Source organism: Myxocyprinus asiaticus, chromosome 47 (assembly GCF_019703515.2).
Source record: "Myxocyprinus asiaticus isolate MX2 ecotype Aquarium Trade chromosome 47, UBuf_Myxa_2, whole genome shotgun sequence".
NCBI classification, from domain to species: Eukaryota; Metazoa; Chordata; class Actinopteri; order Cypriniformes; family Catostomidae; genus Myxocyprinus; species Myxocyprinus asiaticus.
This window is the reverse complement of record NC_059390.1, coordinates 12,754,931-12,772,580: the sequence shown is the minus strand read 5'-3', so window position 1 is coordinate 12,772,580 and position 17,650 is coordinate 12,754,931. Positions and strand designations below refer to the sequence as shown.

The window sequence follows — 17,650 nt, the reverse complement described above, 5'->3', positions numbered from 1 at the left end:
GCATGTATGAAAAATGAAACACACCACTTCCGTTTACATTAGCCCCTGTCATCCGGAAGGGTGGTACCTGTTCAACTTCTGCAAATACTCTTTCTGTCGCCTCATGCCAGTCCAATTAAAAACAACATGGATATGAGAGAGTTTTCCTGAATAGCGCTGCGATCAATCCGTCCATGAGTATTTGATCTTTCTATCTTGTGTTGAGGACATAAAGACCCGGATCAGTATTCTCACCTGGAATTATGCGCGCGTCAGGTACGCTGCTTTGACGGAGCCAGTCTCGGGTACAAATTCTCTGAAGTAAGAGTTTGGCTCATTTTCATTGCAGGCAAGTGTTTTCAGTTTGTTTACTACGTTTGCATCGGTTATAAAGCGCTAAATCTTCAAGGTTTGCACCGCTGTGTATGTTTGGGTTTTTGTGTATTTGCTTGTCTAATTTCGTTAAAATTGGTGTTATTAATGTTATTTTTGGGCTGGTGGGAATTTTAGGACCGATAGTGTTCCTGCGCTGAAAAAAAAAAAAAAAAAAAAAAATTTGTTTAGAAGCTAGACGCAACGTAACGAATGGAACAGCTCGCAGGTGTTTCGAGGCGCGTTTTTAAGGGTTGAAGTTCTCTTAAAGGGCCGTTTACACCGAAAACATTTTTGTTTGAGCGTTACGCCGCGTCCAGGTGTTATCCCCCACCCCACGCGTTTTTTAAACGCCGTGTGAAAAAAAAGATAGGAAACTTTTAAGCGTATCTCGAGACACCCGATTAATTTAATAATTTTTTTCAGCGCAAGGACACGTTCGGTTTGAACTGCCCCTGACATGGCGTCTAAAAAACGCTGAAAAAATCAAGACGCGGCGCAACGGTCAATTACGTCCGTCTGGCGCATGTTTACGTAGAAAAAGTATTGTAAAGCAGCGCGGACGGACGCAAAAATGTCTTCTGTGTGAACGGCCCCTATTATTACATGCAACGTGGTAAAAACAGCAATAGATAATGAATAAAACAAAGCATTTACTCTGCTCTGCTTCATCCGTGTTTTAATCTTTTCGTTTTCTTTGTTTTGTTCTTAATACTTGGTTTTAATAATACGAATAAAAACCCAGCATATTAGTCTTGATCTCTGGACCCCAAAGAGTGCCAAACAATGATGATGTACAGCAAATTACTCATTTAAGACTTAAAAGGAACTGAACTAGAGGTTACCAAATTAAACGTATTGTTTAATTTATTAGGAACCCCACCTACTTCTCCAGCTTGACTCCAGAAAAGCATTACATTTTAGCATTTGGTCAATGTTGTTCCTCTTATAAATGCACAATGAATGAATTTGCTAGTATTTAGCCTAAACCTTCCTTTTATGGGAGTGCAGTGACAAGACACCACCTTTTTAACACTCATTCAAAAGTCTCATGTCATGACTGTAGTCATAATGTGTCCTATAGCATACTGACTGTAGCCGAAGATGTGTCCCTGAAAGTTTCATAGCCCATTTTTCATTTCTGCATAAGTAAAGTCCAGCAACGCTGTCACGAAAATAGCTTTTTCTCCTCCTTTTCACTGAACAGACAGCAGTAATGGTGGTGTTCACGTTTTGCTGTCATTGTGCTCAGTCATGCTGTTCTTTATTTACAGAGGTAACATGACCTCTCCGCCGCTGAGCTTTTTAAACTAAATACCTGCATGCTTTCTGTTTTCCCAGAGCACCTGCTTTTATAGCAGCGATTTGACGACTTAGCAGAGGCCTGGAGGCTCATGTCTTGTCACATTTACAGTTGAAGTCAGAAGTTTCAACTTTCATTTAGGACATGTACTTTGTGCATGACATGAGTAATTTTTCCAACAATTGTTTACAGGCAGATTGCTTTACTTTTAATTGACTATATCACAATTCCAGTGGCTCAGAAGTTTACATATACTAAGTTAACTGTGCCTTTAAGCAGCTTGGAAAATTAAAAAAAATTAAATACAAATTACATCAAGCCTAATTTAGATTCTGATAGGCTAATTGGAGTCAATTGGAGGTGTACCTTGGTTGTATTTTAAGGCCTACCTTCAAACTCAGAGCCTCTTTGCTTGACATAATGGGAAAATCAAAAGAAATCAGCCAAGACCTCAGAAAAAAAATTGTGGACCTCCACAAGTCTGGTTCATCCTTGGAAGCAATTTCCAAACGCCTGAAGTTACCATGTTCATCTGTACAAACAATAGTACGCAAGTATAAAGTATAAACACCAATGGACCACGCAGCCATCATACCGCTCAGGAAAGAGACGCATTCTGTCTCCTAGAGATGAACATAGTTTGGGGTGAAAAGTGCAAATCAATCCCAGAACAACAGCAAAGGACCTTGTGAAGATGCTGGAGGACAAGTATCTATATCCACAGTAAAATGAGTCATATATCGACATAACCTGAAAGGCTGCTCAGCAAGGAAGAAGCCATTGCTCCAAAACCGCCATAAAAAATCCAGACTACAGCTTGCAAGTGCACATGGGGACAAAGATCTTACTTTTTGGAGAAATGTCATCTGGTCTGATGACACAAAACTTAAACTGTTTGGCCATAATGACCATCGTTATGTTTGGAGGAAAAAGGGTGGGCTTGCAAGCTGAAGAACACCATCCCGACCGTGAAACATGGGGGTGGCCACATCATGTTGTGGGGGTGCTTTGCTGCAGAAGGAACTGGTGCACTTCACAAAATAAATGGCATCATGAGCAAGGAAATTTATGTGGATATATTGAAGCAACATCTCAAGACATCAGCCAGAAGTTAAAGCTCGGTCGCAAATGGGTCTTCCAAATGGACAATGACCCCAAGCGTACCTCCAAAGTTGTGGCAAAATGGCTTAAGAACAACAAAGTCAAGGTATTGGAGTGGCAATCACAAGGCCCTGACCTCAATCTGAAAAAGTGTATGCGAGCAAGGAGGCCAACAAACCTGACTCCATTTCACCTGTTCTGTCTGGAGGAATGGGCCAAAACTTATTGTGAGAAGCTTGTGGAAGGCTACCCAAAAAGTTTGACTCAAATTAAACAATTTAAAGGCAATGCTACCAAATACTAACAAAGTTAATGTAAACTACTGACCCACTGGGAATGTGATGAAAGAAATAAAAGCTGAAATAAATCATTCTCTCTACTATTATTCTGATATTTCACATTCTTAAAATAGTGATCCTAACTGACCTAAGACAGGGAATGTTTTCTACAATTAAATGTCAGGAATTGTGAAAAACGGAGTTTAAATGTTTTTGGCTAAGGTGTATGTAAACTTCTGACTTCAACTGTCATTGCACTGCTTTTTTTCAGAAGATTTATTCAATGTTTAGCCCTGATTTTGGGTTAATTATACTTTCATCAAGCATTGAAACCTATAACAGTTGTTCCCAACCTTCATCAACACCAAAACAAAAACGTGTTCCTTCTACCTTATAACATACTGGATATCATTTAGCATTATCTGTAATATTATTTACTGAAAACAATAAATATTTATGAAGGCCAGATTTGGATGAATAAGTAATTTGCTGTTTCTGTGGTCGAATTTAATCAAAGAATAATATCACTCATGAGCCAACCACGCTCAACACTTGCATGTTTTGTTTTCTTTCCTTTAAAAAGGAACTGAATGTGTTAAAGGGATAGTGCACCTTAAAATGAAAAATCTCATATAATTTACTTCCCCTCATGCCATCCCAGATGTGTATGACTTTTTTCTTCTGCAGAACACAAATGAAGATTTTTAGAAGAATATCTCAGCTCTGTTGGTCCATACAACGCAAGGCAACAGGGTCCAGAACTTTGAATCTCCATAAAGCACTTAAAGGCAGCATGGAAGTAATCCATATGACTCTAGAGGTCCTTATGGATTATTTTATGTCTTTGTGCTTTTTGGAGATTCAAAATTCTGGACCCTGTTGACTTGCATTGTATGGATGAAATCTTAATTTGTGTTCTGCAGAAGAAAAAAGTCATACACATCTGGGATGACATGAGGGTGAGTAAATGATGAGAGAAATTAATTGCAATAAATTGCTTTAATCTATTGACAGCCCTAATATCACCCTATTATAATAAAAAAAAGTTGTAATGTTTGTCTATCCAAGTACCCCCTGGGGCACACGTATCCCTATGTAGGAAGTCACTGATCCAGAATGTTATTTTTCAATTCAGCTACCCAACATCTCTCTTTGGTTGCAAAAAGTTTGCTGATTCAGCTTGTATTTATTTTCCAATCTAATAGTTGCCATTTCCCAGACTGAAACATGCAACTTCCATTCCTCTTTTTGCCCCAAAAATAGCTCACCATTCTAAGATCAACAGGCGACCAAAAGAACAGGGTTCACCATCGCCAACTCCTCCGACCCCCCTCATTTTCCAGTGCCATGAGTGGTCAACCACGGAGGATCCGTCTGAAGCCTTGGCTGCTGGCACAGGTGAATTTGATTCTTAAAGAATCTTATTGACGACATAAAAAAAAAAAACAGCAGCCAAATGATTGTTTCGAGTTTCAAAATCTCACAATATTGACCATAGTATATTTTTTAACCTTATTTGTCTGTGGTAAATAAAATAAATAGTGTCCTCATAAATGACGGGTAAAATTTAAGTTTTTTTGTCAGAACGCTTAAATTATCTTCAGATGCCGCCTTGTTTTCATCCATCCAGCAGTTCCAGAAAACAGCAATCTTTGAAAAGAAAAAAGCATTGTTTCTATTCAAAATCTTCTTCGCAGTATACACATTTGGTGTGAAAGGGCTTTAAAATGGAGGGAAAACTAAAAGTGGAAGGTCATTTTAAATATTTGCACACTGGGCGTGTTCTAAATTAATAAACACTTCTCACTCTAACAGATTAACAGTGGGAAATACCCTGGATTGCATTGGCTCAATCAAGAGCACAGGCTGTTCCGGATTCCTTGGAGACATGCCACCCGCCATATGCCAACCCTGGAAGAGGAGAACACTATATTTAAGGCAAATATAAAAATATATATATATATATATATATATATATATATATATATATAATATACATTTCTAATTCTAGTGTATTTTTGCATCCAGGCTGTTTTTGTTACCATTTTGAGGGTATTTCATATTATCTTCTTATAGGGGTGCTTTGATTCAATACCAGCTTGAAATATTTGTTTCCACCTGAATCATTACAGGCTGTCAAAAACCCCTGAATATTTATTTGACTATTTTTGACTCATCTAAAATTAGTACTGTCATTTAGGGGGAATTCTCAAAGCCTTTTGGAGTTGGAAGGCACTGAAACACCTAGTAGTTTCACTTCTCAATATTTATTATTAGCAATAATAGAAAGTGATTGACAAAGCGAGCTAGGGAGATTAGTTGACCACACACGTACTCATAAGACCTGTTAAAGATAGTGTTAAATAATGTATTTTGTAACCATACTTGGAGAACAAAAAATGGAGCGAGTTTCAATTCCACTTGACTTCATTGCTGTGAGGTTATAAGTAAGAGAAAGTCATGAAAAGAGCTGTCTGGTTCAAGACCCCATGACATCAAAATTAGAGTTTTGTGGAGTTTAGACCATATTTGTTAGATTTAAGGCCATCTAAATGCTAGTGTACTCCTAAACGTTGGCAAAATTCACTTAGAAGAGATGCGCTTTAAAATGTATCATATATGTCATCCAGGAAAACAGACCAGAAATATTGATGACTCATTTTGCACTACACAGATTTTTTTCCAATCAAGTGCTCTCTAGAATGAGAATGTCCCTCCATGTAAATACACCTGCAACCGACTAGCAATGTTCATGGCTGTGATTTAACTAATTAAAAAATACATTGTAATTAAATATAACTAATTATAATTAAATAATAAAAAAGACGAGCCCTTCAATGTGTCCTGTCCAAACTTCCTGTTGTAATAGATGTCAACAATACAGGAAAAAAAACTTGTGCTTGTCAAGTGATTTCATGGGGTCTTAAGGCTGGACACAGTAGATTTGGAACATAGAAATGGTCAAAATGTCTCCCATAGCAGTTATGTGTTTCAGTCCTTCTAATTGATTTTTCTCTCTGCAGGCTTGGGCTCTGGAGACAGGCAAGTATCAGGAGGGAGTGGACGAGCCAGATCCAGCCAAATGGAAGGCCAACCTCCGCTGTGCTCTAAACAAAAGCCGAGAGTTCAGTCTCCACTATGATGGCACTAAGGACACCCCTGTCCAGCCCTATAAGATCTATGAGGTGTGCGACCAGTCAGTCAATGGAGGTATGGACAGGGAATGCATGCCTTCAAGCCAGTAACATGGCCTAAATGAAAGCTTCATGTTTGAAAACATACAGTTTTGTGGATTTTGTCCCACTGTATTAAAGCAATTTTAATGTGATGACACTACTAATGACGTGCAAGCAAATTTCTGAAACATTGAATAGCGGGGAAGAGTCATTTATATTCATGTGGAATGCCATATTTGATTGGATGAATTAGTACTATTCATCTGATTGAGTGGAGAAACTACAACTAACTCTACACCCCCCCCCCCCACCCCACACACTTTGATTACTTTGACCTGTGCTGTACGGTGCTTATATTAAAGAGACCTTTTCATGGGCATACCGCTATTTCTAATCGGGTTGTTTTAGATTTAATATTTGTTGGACTTTCGCCTATGGTGTGAAAGTGACTCTCTAAAAAAAAAAAAAAACCACCCACAGCACTAAAACATAAGTGATTAAAGTGGGGGGCCCAGTGTTGAAAGTGCCACCCCGTAGCGTCATTGCTGCTGCAGAATATGTAGATCTTATCTTTAAACTTTTGAAAGTGTTATTTGCCCAAATTTTTATAAGGGGTAAGAGAGATCAGACATAATCATTTGCTCTTTTCTTGATTTTAGATGCAGGAGAGGATGAGGAAGAGGAGGTAAGTGTTAATAACTTGATTCAGTGCAGGTCAACAAAAATAAAGCCATGGTTGAATCAACACTGTCTTCATATACTAATTGATTGACTTTTTTTTTTTATTATTTTTTTTTTATTTCAGCTGCCAAACTTTGTCAACCTCTCCATTGGTAAGATATCCTCAAAATTTAGGTCATTTGGTTGGATTTGGTACTTCTGAATACCTATATCTATTAGCTTTAGCACTCACTAGCTTTGTTCCAAAACCTAGTGAGCTGAGTAGATAGGCAGATACCTTCTATGGCAACATCCTGACTGAAAATCCTGAGTTTTCCACTCATAATTATGACTTTGTGGTGGCGTTCATGTGCGCTCAACTCGTAAATTTGATCATTCCGACATGACTTGAATGCACCATTAGGCCTTTATGCTCTTTACCTACCAGCCTTCATGTCGGGAGCACTATGGTGCCGTAATATGCTCTCTATATAGGCAACTCACAAGGTTTTAAAGGAATATTCAAAGTGCAATATAAGTTAAGCTCAATCAACCACATTTGTGGCATTATATTGATTACCACAAAATATTTTTTGATTTGCCCCTCCTTTTCTTAAAAAAAAAAAAAGCTCAAATCACTGTTTCAAAAGTATAGCCACAAGACATAAACAGTACACGTGTAAATATGATTTTAGTGTGATAACATCACTTACTACTCTTTTCTGTGTAAAGTTTATTTTACAACATTGTTGCCATGATGATGTCAACAAACCCTAAAATGACTGTAAAAATGACAATTTAAACAACTCTACTGCTCAAATAATACATTCGTTTTAACAGAATTAATATAAGTGCTTTTAAAAATTATAAGCTTTACATTTGTCTTTAAACCCTCCAAAAATTGGCCCCATTAACTTTCATTGTAAGTCTCACACTGTAACCTCAATTTGTGTTTTTAAAAATAAAATGAAACGAGGGATGAGTCGAAATTAACTTTTGTGGTAATCAACATTATGCTACAAATGCTGTCGATTAAGTTGAACTTGTATTGAACCTGGAATATTCCTTTAAATCACAGCTAATATGTAGTTAAAAATTATGTATATTTTGGTTTTAGTTGGATTTGGTATCTAACGTATTCTTTTCGTGCTGTGCGTATGGTGCTTATTTCCCGACAGACCCGAGAGCTGGTGAACCTCCCAGCTACCCTGCATACCCTACTAGAGTTGATGTTCCATTCACTTCTCCTATTGCCGACGGCTTTAATCCCGTCCATCATAACTCTCCAATGAACCTCTTAGGAGAAGTAGTCCGTAATAACCCAAATGGAGGTGCTCCTATGACCACTCATCTTGGCCAGCCTGGTACTACCCCTCATGAATTTACCAGTCATGGTCCAATCAAAGTGGAGCAGGGGACATATCCCGTTCATGGTGGAGGACATCCAAATGGTTTGGGAATGGAGACTGGAGTCATACCACCGCCTGTCCTTCAAGATGTAGTTTCTCATTCTGTTGGGCCTACAGCCATAGTGGACAGCCCAATGCAAGAGGTGCCAGCCCAAGTGGAAAACCAGATCCATCCCTGCATCTCCGAATTGCTGAGCAGTCCTCACATGTTGCCCTGTAAGCCTCTAATCCCTTGTTGCAATCGCGATTATTGCCGTCCTGGATTACCAGTGCAATTTAAATGGGATGAAGACATACTTTAAATCTCATAAACAAACTAGTCCCACCCATCTATTTTCAGTAATGTTGATGTTAAATGACATTAGGTGTGTACAGAAAGACTAAAACCAGCCTTAGATAAACCTTTACTCACTCTTGGCTATCAATGCACACCTTAGCTGTGTTGATGTGAAAAATTAAAAATTAAAATAAAATTTTCCCCTCTCTTTTCTTGTCTCTAGTAACTGATCTTGATATCAAGTTCCAATACAGAGGTCGGACAGCTGGTTCTTTGACCGTCAGTAACCCTCAGGGTTGTAGACTTTATTACGGTAATCTGGCACCCACACCAGAGCAGGTGGAGCTTTTCGGTCCAGTCACACTGCACCAGGTGCTGTTTCCCGGAACCGCTGAGATCCAAAACGAAAAGCAGAGGTTCTACACTGATCACTTGCTGGACGTGATGGATCGAGGGTTGATTTTGGAGATCAGGGGACAAGATATCTATGCCATCAGGTTGTGCCAGTGTAAAGTGTTCTGGTCTGGGCCAGGTGTGCTCGAGCAGGGTCCGCCCAATCCAATGGAACGGGAGAAGAAGATCTGGGTGTTCAGTCTGAATAACTTCTTACAGGGTGGGTTAAATCTGTTTTCTTGTGTTCAGGTCCTGTTAGGAAGTTCCTACTACAGTTTGGAAATCATAATAAGGACACGTGATGTGTGTTCAAGAGATTTGGTCAGTATAAAAAGAATGTGTTGGGCAATTTCATATTTTTTGTTCAATGTCTTTCACATCCCGAAAAAGACAGGAAATGTTTTTAGCGCTATTGCAACAATATGAAGAGAAAAAGGTGTGTGAGGTGTGTAATTGGTGCATGATCTGTGTTTTATCATTCTTCTGCTGCCAGATAGAATGATGGGTTATTTATTTTTGGAACTAAGTTGCCACAGGCTTGTCGCCTTAGGGGCCATTCACACTGAATTCTTTGTTCAATTCATTGTGATGCATCTAGCTCTTTTTTTTTTTTTTTGGTGCAAGAATGTGTTCGGTTTGAACGACTCCATATGAATCAGCTAAATCATTAATATTTTAGGGCAAGTTAATCACTTATTCATGAAGTTACTAAATTGTACCATACATATTCACAATTACAATTTATCTTGATTAATATCAAAAAGCTCTGCCATGATTCTTTGATATGCTATTCAGGGCTCATCTTGAAAATACAATCATTCCAACATGACTTGAAGGCCGCACTTGATCTCAGTGATCAGACTGCTTTTATTGGGAGTGTGTGAGTCAGTTATTGTGATCAGGGTTCAGATTTGATGATGATAATAAGGAAATATTCACTTGTACTGAAATGACTGTGTATTTTTGGCAGGTCTCATCATGTATCAGAAGGGGGAGGCACCCACTCCACCTCCCTTTGAGATCTACTTCTGCTTTGGTGAGGACTGGCCAGACAGAAAGCCCAAAGAGAAAAAGCTCATCATTGTCCAGGTGTGGAGATGAGATTAACGTTGAAACCCAAAAATAAAAAAATCTGTCATGTACTCACCCTCATTTCAGGGTTTCAAGCCCATATGACTTGTTTTACTTCCAAGGAACACAAAAGTAAATGTTAGGCAGAACAACAGCTCCAGTCACCATATTCTCTGGTGAGCATATTCATGCTTTCATTCTTTGTCTCTATCTAGGTTGTTCCAGTGGTTGCAAGAATCCTGACTGAGATGTTTTCAGGTGAGCTCTCCTGGTCTACAGACAGCATTCGGCTCCAGATCTCTAATCCCGACTTGAAAGACCAGACGGTGGAGCAATTCAAAGAACTCCATAGACTTTTGCAGAGCCAAAATGCTCATGCCACATGGGCTCAGAACATCCACTAACTGAGGCATAACCCAGACATCATTACTCAGTTGAATCCATTTCAGCTATTTTCATGACCACCATAGTCTTGTTTATTACACAGCACTGAAATGATCTGTGGAATAGTCTAGTCTGTGTAATGACTGCTCAAAGTAGACGTCCTTTGGTTGCTCTGAATGTTGGAATATATAGATGCCCTCACTGCTGCCTTACTATAAACATAGCCAAAAACATTTCCATTGGAGACCCCTTGATGTTTCTTTTTGTTCCTCAAAGATCTCATGGATTTTCCCTTATGAACTCTATTTTTATTTTCTCTGTAAACTGGTCTTTTAAATGTTATATTTCAATAAATACCATTGCAGTATTTTAAATGGTTACAGGCATGATCTCAGGTTGCCTTGTATGATTCATTTGCCTTTTTTTAGTCCCATGAAATAAAAATTAGTGTTGTGTGTTTTAGTCCATGTGTTAACTTTGATGCCATCTATGGTCATATACTCCTAAAAGTTGACAATACTCTTTTAGTAGATATATATGCATTTAAAATGTAAAGGTGCACTCAGTAATTTTTACCCATTAAAAAGGTTCTACTCCTAAAGAAATGAATTGTAAATTTGATACATATGTATAAAATCATGACCACTCACATGAGATGAGGACTCTAGTCATATCAGTAACCTTATAAAAGCTGTTTTATTCTACACAGGGCAGGGGTGCCCCTCATGGGGGCTGCCATTTTAGAATAACACGACAAGCCGAATACTATTCGCTTAATCTCAGTAACAGTCTTGTTATTGGACACTTTCGTGCTTGGATTAAATTAATCATGGCTGATTGTGAATAGTGAATTTCTACAATGGCATCTGTAACGGAAAACTATTGATTTTGAATGATGCTGCATCCACACCACTAGGTGTCACTAAGTCCAAGATGACAACCAAAAAGTTACTGAATGTGCCTTTAATCTCTTGCAAAAAAAAAAAAAAGGAACAAAAATAATGATGACTCATGTTGCACTCCACAGATTTGTGTCTAATCAAATGCTCTCTAACATGTGAATGTCCCTCCCCATAATGCCAACTACAACAGACTTGCTAGTTCATGTTTCTTGGTTGTGAACAAAAGCATTTTTTTTTAAAATAGGAAGGGGCGTGGGGGGTATGTCCTGCCCAAACCTCAGTTTCAATAAATCATTTCCTGGGGTCTTCAAGATCAATCTGAAACTACTAGAATGTGTCATCACATCATTATTGTGCACAAATCTCACCCTGTTATACTTTTAAATAAGCTGTGTCACGTAAAGATTGGTGATTGTCATTTCTTTGAGTGACTCATTTGAAATGTGAGCTCTTTGTAAACATTGTGAGTAGGCCATTTTCATAGCTGCAAGATAATATCACCTGACCTCATCCTTTAGGAACTGTGCCAGTAACTGTTGGACTTGAGCGAATACAGCTATGTTTTTGACTATGAAAATGTTAACCTTCCAAAAGTGCTATTAGCAAATAGGAGAGGGATGTGAAAAGCATTTACCTAAGGGATTACACATGCAATTGTGAGAAACACATGATTGTAGAACCTTGGAAAAAACCCTGACAATAGAGGATTCAATTTACTCTGACTCAGAAAACAAGACCTGAAGGACCTATGTAGCTTCTTAAAATGAAACCTGGTCAAACAGGTTCTGAGAGCTGGAGAAGTGTAAATCTATCTTCATTCACACATATGTGTACAAAGTGATACTCGAGACAACGATTTGTTTGTTCCTCACAATGTTTGATTTATTGTATGCACGATGGCTGCACACGCTCAAGACGAACATCTCTGCGTATCTAAGATGCCATGTGCTGAGATGGTGATAGAACAAAACAAAAAAAAAGCACCTGCCAGTCCACTTCATATTTTACAGCCTAACCTGCACAGATAAAACTCCAGCCAACTTTTAAAAGATCAAAGGTGACACCAACTCTCCCAAGATTCTCCCTTTGCTGTTTCGTAAATAGTCCCACAGGCTGATGCTTGTGACAATCTTTCATTTGGTTATCATTTTTATGGCACTGGCAGCAAAGCCATGTTTTGATCTCTAAACAGACGTCCATGAAAATAAATCTCCATTTGTTTTTAAAAACCTACAAGTCTCTCATTTTTTTAACAATGCATTATGATTTGCAACCAGGCACATCCTTTTGTTTTTGTCGATGGATCCCACAAAAATCCAACTGATGCAGACGTTTATCCATGTTTTGATATGGGTTTAAACGCTTTAATGTCCAAAACTTGGCCCGCCCAAGACAACGTCCCTTTCGAAACCCCTCTCTTGCTTCAGCTGGCATCAGTGTGCTTGTAGGGGTAAAGGGAGGGGTTGGGGCTCCTGACTTTTGACACCCACAAGGCAATTTACTTTTTCCTGAAACCCTGCCACGCCAAAGCTCCAAACCAATTGGTTGGCTTCCCATGGTGCCAAGCCCCACAAATCCTTCATGCAAAAGTTCCCTTTAGTTTCTCAACAGTGGTCAACATGGCTCCCTTTGCCTCTACCGCCGAATGTTTGCAAAACAAAAAATCTGACCTGCAGAGAAAACAATTATGAGATGTTACTAATACTGAAACAAACTATTTAGAACTTTTTGCTGAGCTCCCACACATTATTGATCAATCAATATGACTTTTCCCAACATTTGTGATCACCGAATAAGTATTATTTTTTTAAAATAATTTTTATAAAGATTGCAATCACAATGAGCTATTTTAAGCGATGAAATATTTTAAAGCTAAGAATTACTACAAAAATTATATAGCCTATAGTAAAACGACTTTCTCAGTCCTGGAAATCATAATTAAAAAATTTCCTGATACATAACCATAGGAGTCCTGTATTAATATAAAGACATAAATATATTTGTGAGTTAATAATATATATATATATATTATACATACATACACACACACACACACACAGTATATAATATAAATCATTATTACTGTATATAATATAAATTATTATATATTTGTGAGATATATATATATACTGTATATAATATAAATTAACTCACAAATATATAATAATTTATATTATATACAGTGTATAGCTATATATATATATATATATATATATATATATATATATATATATATATATACACACACACATATGAGTGAGTATATGTGTGTATATATATATATATATATATATATATATATATACATACATACACAGGTGCATCTCAATAAATTAGAATGTCGTGGAAAAGTTCATTTATTTCAGTAATTCAACTCAAATTGTGAAACTTGTGTATTAAATAAATTCAGTGCACACAGACTGAAGTAGTTTAAGTCTTTGGTTCTTTTAATTGTGATGATTTTGGCTCACATTTAACAAAAACCCACCAATTCACTATCTCAAAAAATTAGAATACATCATAAGACCAATAAAAAAAACATTTTTAGTGAATTGTTGGCCTTCTGGAAAGTATGTTCATTTACTGTATATGTACTCAATACTTAGTAGGGGCTCCTTTTGCTTTAATTACTGCCTCAATTCGGCGTGGCATGGAGGTGATCAGTTTGTGGCACTGCTGAGTTGGTATGGAAGCCCAGGTTTCTTTGACAGTGGCCTTCAGCTCATCTGCATTTTTTGGTCTCTTGTTTCTCATTTTCCTCTTGACAATACCCCATAGATTCTCTATGGGGCTCAGGTCTGGTGAGTTTGCTGGCCAGTCAAGCACACCAACACCATGGTCATTTAACCAACTTTTGGTGCTTTTGGCAGTGTGGGCAGGTGCCAAATCCTGCTGGAAAATGAAATCAGCATCTTTAAAAAGCTGGTCAGCAGAAGGAAGCATGAAGTGCTCCAAAATTTCTTGGTAAACGGGTGCAGTGACTTTGGTTTTCAAAAAACACAATGGACCAACACCAGCAGATGACATTGCACCCCAAATCATCACAGACTGTGGAAACTTAACACTGGACTTCAAGCAACTTGGGCTATGAGCTTCTCCACCCTTCCTCCAGACTCTAGGACCTTGGTTTCCAAATGAAATACAAAACTTGCTCTCATCTGAAAAGAGGACTTTGGACCACTGGGCAACAGTCCAGTTCTTCTTCTCCTTAGCCCAGGTAAGACGCCTCTGATGTTGTCTGTGGTTCAGGAGTGGCTTAACAAGAGGAATACGACAACTGTAGCCAAATTCCTTGACATGTCTGTGTGTGGTTGATGCCTTGACCCCAGCCTCAGTCCATTCCTTGTGAAGTTCACCCAAATTCTTGAATCGATTTTGCTTGACAATCCTCATAAGGCTGCGGTTCTCTCGGTTGGTTGTGCATCTTTTTCTTCCACACTTTTTCCTTCCACTCAACTTTCTGTTTACATGCTTGGATACAGCACTCTGTGAACAGCCAGCTTCTTTGGCAATGAATGTTTGTGGCTTACCCTCCTTGTGAAGGGTGTCAATGATTGTCTTCTGGACAACTGTCAGATCAGCAGTCTTCCCCATGTTTGTGTAGCCTAGTGAACCAAACTGAGAGACCATTTTGAAGGCTCAGGAAACCTTTGCAGGTGTTTTGAGTTGATTAGCTGATTGGCATGTCACCATATTCTAATTTTTTGAGATAGTGAATTGGTGGGTTTTTGTTAAATGTGAGCCAAAATCATCACAATTAAAAGAACCAAAGACTTAAACTACTTCAGTCTGTGTGCAATGAATTTATTTAATACACGAATTTCACAATTTGAGTTGCATTACTGAAATAAATGAACTTTTCCACGACATTCTAATTTATTGAGATGCACCTGTATATACATACATATACACACACATACATACATACATATATACATACACTGTATATAATATAAATTATTAACTCAAATATATAATTTATATTATAACATATTTGTGAGTTAAATTATATTATACAGTGTATATATATATATATATATATATATATATATATATATATATATATATATATATATACATACACACACACACACACACACACACTGTATATAATATAAATTATTAACTCACAAATATATAATTTATATTATAATATATTTGTGAGTTAATTTATATTATATACAGTATATATTATATACAGTATGTGTATATATATATATACACACACACACACACACACACACACACACACACACACACACATATATATATACATACTTGATTTACTCACATTTGTCATGTCACACAATACTGACAAGATTATCAGTGAATAATTACCTAAATTTTAGTCTGTTCCTCACACAGTAAATCATAACAGATTGTATTTTTTTATTAATTATTCCTTTAACTTTTCATTAATGGAAAAAATGGTTTCCATGGTGCACTCAATGACATCACTTGTTTCTCATGTGCTCTCACCTGGTCTTACAGCATGAGCTGTTAAAAGACAGCTATCGGTACAGCCGGGTGAACTCTCTTATCGCCCAACAAACCTGTTTACATTCCTCTGCACTGGGGTGTGAGAGAAATAGATAGATTGATAGATGGAGATGGATGAAGAGAGAGAGAGAGGTAGAGAAAGAGTACACCAAGACATTAGCCAGCAATCTAAGACCAACCACAACGAATGGACTTATTATTACTAATCATAGCCAAATGTCTATTTGCAAATATGCCAAGAGCATGGGCGAGTAACAGAATGGCCTTATATCAGTCAGTCTGGCGTGGTTTTGATTTTCCACTTAAGGTTGTGACTCATGCCGCTTTGTCAGAAAGAATATGTATTTGGTGTTCCAGCATGACACCATGAAGGGAGGGTCAAAAGCTGTCGTTACTCAGGTTGAGACTTGCCGAGGCATCTACTTGGGCGCAGAAGAGTATGAGACTTCACCCTCCTGGACGACTGGTTATGGGTGTTATTTAGGCTTGCTGCACCCAGCTAACCTAAGGGAAAACTGGATGTGTACTAACATGCAATACCTCAAAAGACAAACCCTGCTTGTGATCTGTAAAGGGAAATACTAAATGTATTTTTATTGACGAGGACAAAAGCACCGTGTTTTTGACAAGTACATTTCTCTTTGAGTACCAATTACAATAAAGTGATCCTAATAGCTTTGTGATTTACTGACATTTCTGAGAGCTTCTTTGAAGGATCAGGTGATGACAGGTACAGACAAACTCACCTCGTGACCTGCTTATGGAAGTCGGTGAGCTGTTTGTGTGTGACTGTTACAGCGCCTCCTGCTGTTTCTTTTGGAAGACCCTTGAGTGCAGCCTCCAGCCAGCGGCAAAACGTCTAGAGACATGCAGAAAATGTGACAAATGTAAACAAATTGATGAAGCATAATTTTTGACAAACAGAAAAAGGGCATAGATGATGTTTCTAAACTGTATAATAGAGTCTATAATCTCTGAAACAAGTTGTTTTTAACAAATAAACTAAAAACTAAAAGAAAAACCTCTTTTGCACCCTCTATTTGTAAAACATCTAAATAAATGCATGTTAATAAATTCTACAGAACACCTAAATTATACAATACTGATATAGTTATTATATTATATTAAGGGTTCCCACACATTTTGACCATTTCATTTCCATTATATTTTCATGTCGTTCAGATTACTAGATAAGAATTTAAAAAAATTCGTAAAAATTACCACGAGCCATTTCTGGCTAATTAAATATTTTAGAGCACAATATTGCTAATATATATACATATGTATTCACTATTACGGCTGTCAAGATTATGAAATTAGGCTAGAGGTCATTTATTCATATTTAACTTGGAGTCATATAATAAAACAGGGATATATGATTTCCTCTAAGGCTTTAAAAACTTATGAATGACATGAAAAATAATATTTTTGTTCAACTTTAGTCTTGGTCTATTTTTATAATTTTACTGTTGTTTCTGAAACCCAGGCAACATGAATAGCTATAATCAGGGCTAAAACCAAAATGTTTTCATTTCGATTCGTTCTGAGCAAACAAAGTTTGTTTTTTTTCGTTCCGGTTCAAAGGTTCCGCAGCCTCCTTTCCAAATGGTTACCAGATAGAACAAAATAAAAGAACAGTTAATAACGTTCTTTTTAAAATGACAGTTCTCTGTGCCAAGGGGTGGGTGAAATATCAATTGCCGTGTTGACAGATCTCACAAGAGAAGCAAGCAATCTGGTCTGGAAAAACAAGCTCAAAATAAGCCACTTGCCTCAAAATAAACAAAAAATGTGAGATTTATCACAACAGAAATCGTAATACATCGTAAGCATACAGTTAATTAA

At 37.5% G+C, this 17,650-nt stretch overlaps 2 protein-coding genes across 6 annotated transcripts in view; one reads left to right on the top strand and one right to left on the bottom strand.

Moving 5' to 3' along the window:
• The first annotated feature begins 40 nt into the window (after positions 1 to 40).
• On the top strand, positions 41 to 10,797 carry LOC127436400 (interferon regulatory factor 5-like). Of its 5 annotated transcripts, none has more exons than XM_051690513.1 (10): positions 41 to 328; positions 4,297 to 4,431; positions 4,849 to 4,971; positions 6,057 to 6,243; positions 6,869 to 6,894; positions 7,015 to 7,042; positions 8,048 to 8,494; positions 8,779 to 9,269; positions 9,919 to 10,037; positions 10,235 to 10,410. In XM_051690513.1, the coding sequence occupies exons 2-10, from the start codon at positions 4,381 to 4,383 to the stop codon at positions 10,260 to 10,262; spliced, it is 1,500 nt and encodes a 499-aa protein (XP_051546473.1). In that variant the 5' UTR covers positions 41 to 328; positions 4,297 to 4,380; the 3' UTR covers positions 10,263 to 10,410. The 5 variants fall into 5 exon arrangements, with proteins under 5 accessions (XP_051546473.1, XP_051546472.1, XP_051546471.1 ...); XM_051690512.1 differs by having other exon boundaries at positions 45 to 300; positions 8,779 to 9,168; positions 10,235 to 10,797; XM_051690511.1 differs by having other exon boundaries at positions 45 to 328; positions 8,779 to 9,168; positions 10,235 to 10,797.
• Positions 10,798 to 12,165: 1,368 nt separating this feature from the next.
• The window catches only part of tnpo3 (transportin 3), a 28,693-nt gene continuing 23,208 nt past the window's right edge, over positions 12,166 to 17,650 (bottom strand). Inside the window, exons 21-23 of the mRNA XM_051690509.1 lie at positions 16,552 to 16,664; positions 15,785 to 15,877; positions 12,166 to 12,975 (exon numbers count right to left, since the gene is read on the bottom strand). Coding sequence (XP_051546469.1) covers positions 15,817 to 15,877; positions 16,552 to 16,664 — 174 coding nt within the window. The 3' untranslated portion in view covers positions 12,166 to 12,975; positions 15,785 to 15,816. The remainder of the gene's footprint in view (positions 12,976 to 15,784; positions 15,878 to 16,551; positions 16,665 to 17,650) is intronic.

Bases quoted from the DNA above. Each gene is read 5' to 3' on its own strand.
- LOC127436400 (XM_051690512.1), top strand. From the start codon at position 4,381: ATGAGTGGTCAACCACGGAGGATCCGTCTGAAGCCTTGGCTGCTGGCA. The intron at 6,895-7,014 runs GTAAGTGTTAAT...TTTTTATTTCAG, and splicing joins GAGAGGATGAGGAAGAGGAG to CTGCCAAACTTTGTCAACCT. The intron at 10,038-10,234 runs GTGTGGAGATGA...GTCTCTATCTAG, and splicing joins AAAAGCTCATCATTGTCCAG to GTTGTTCCAGTGGTTGCAAG.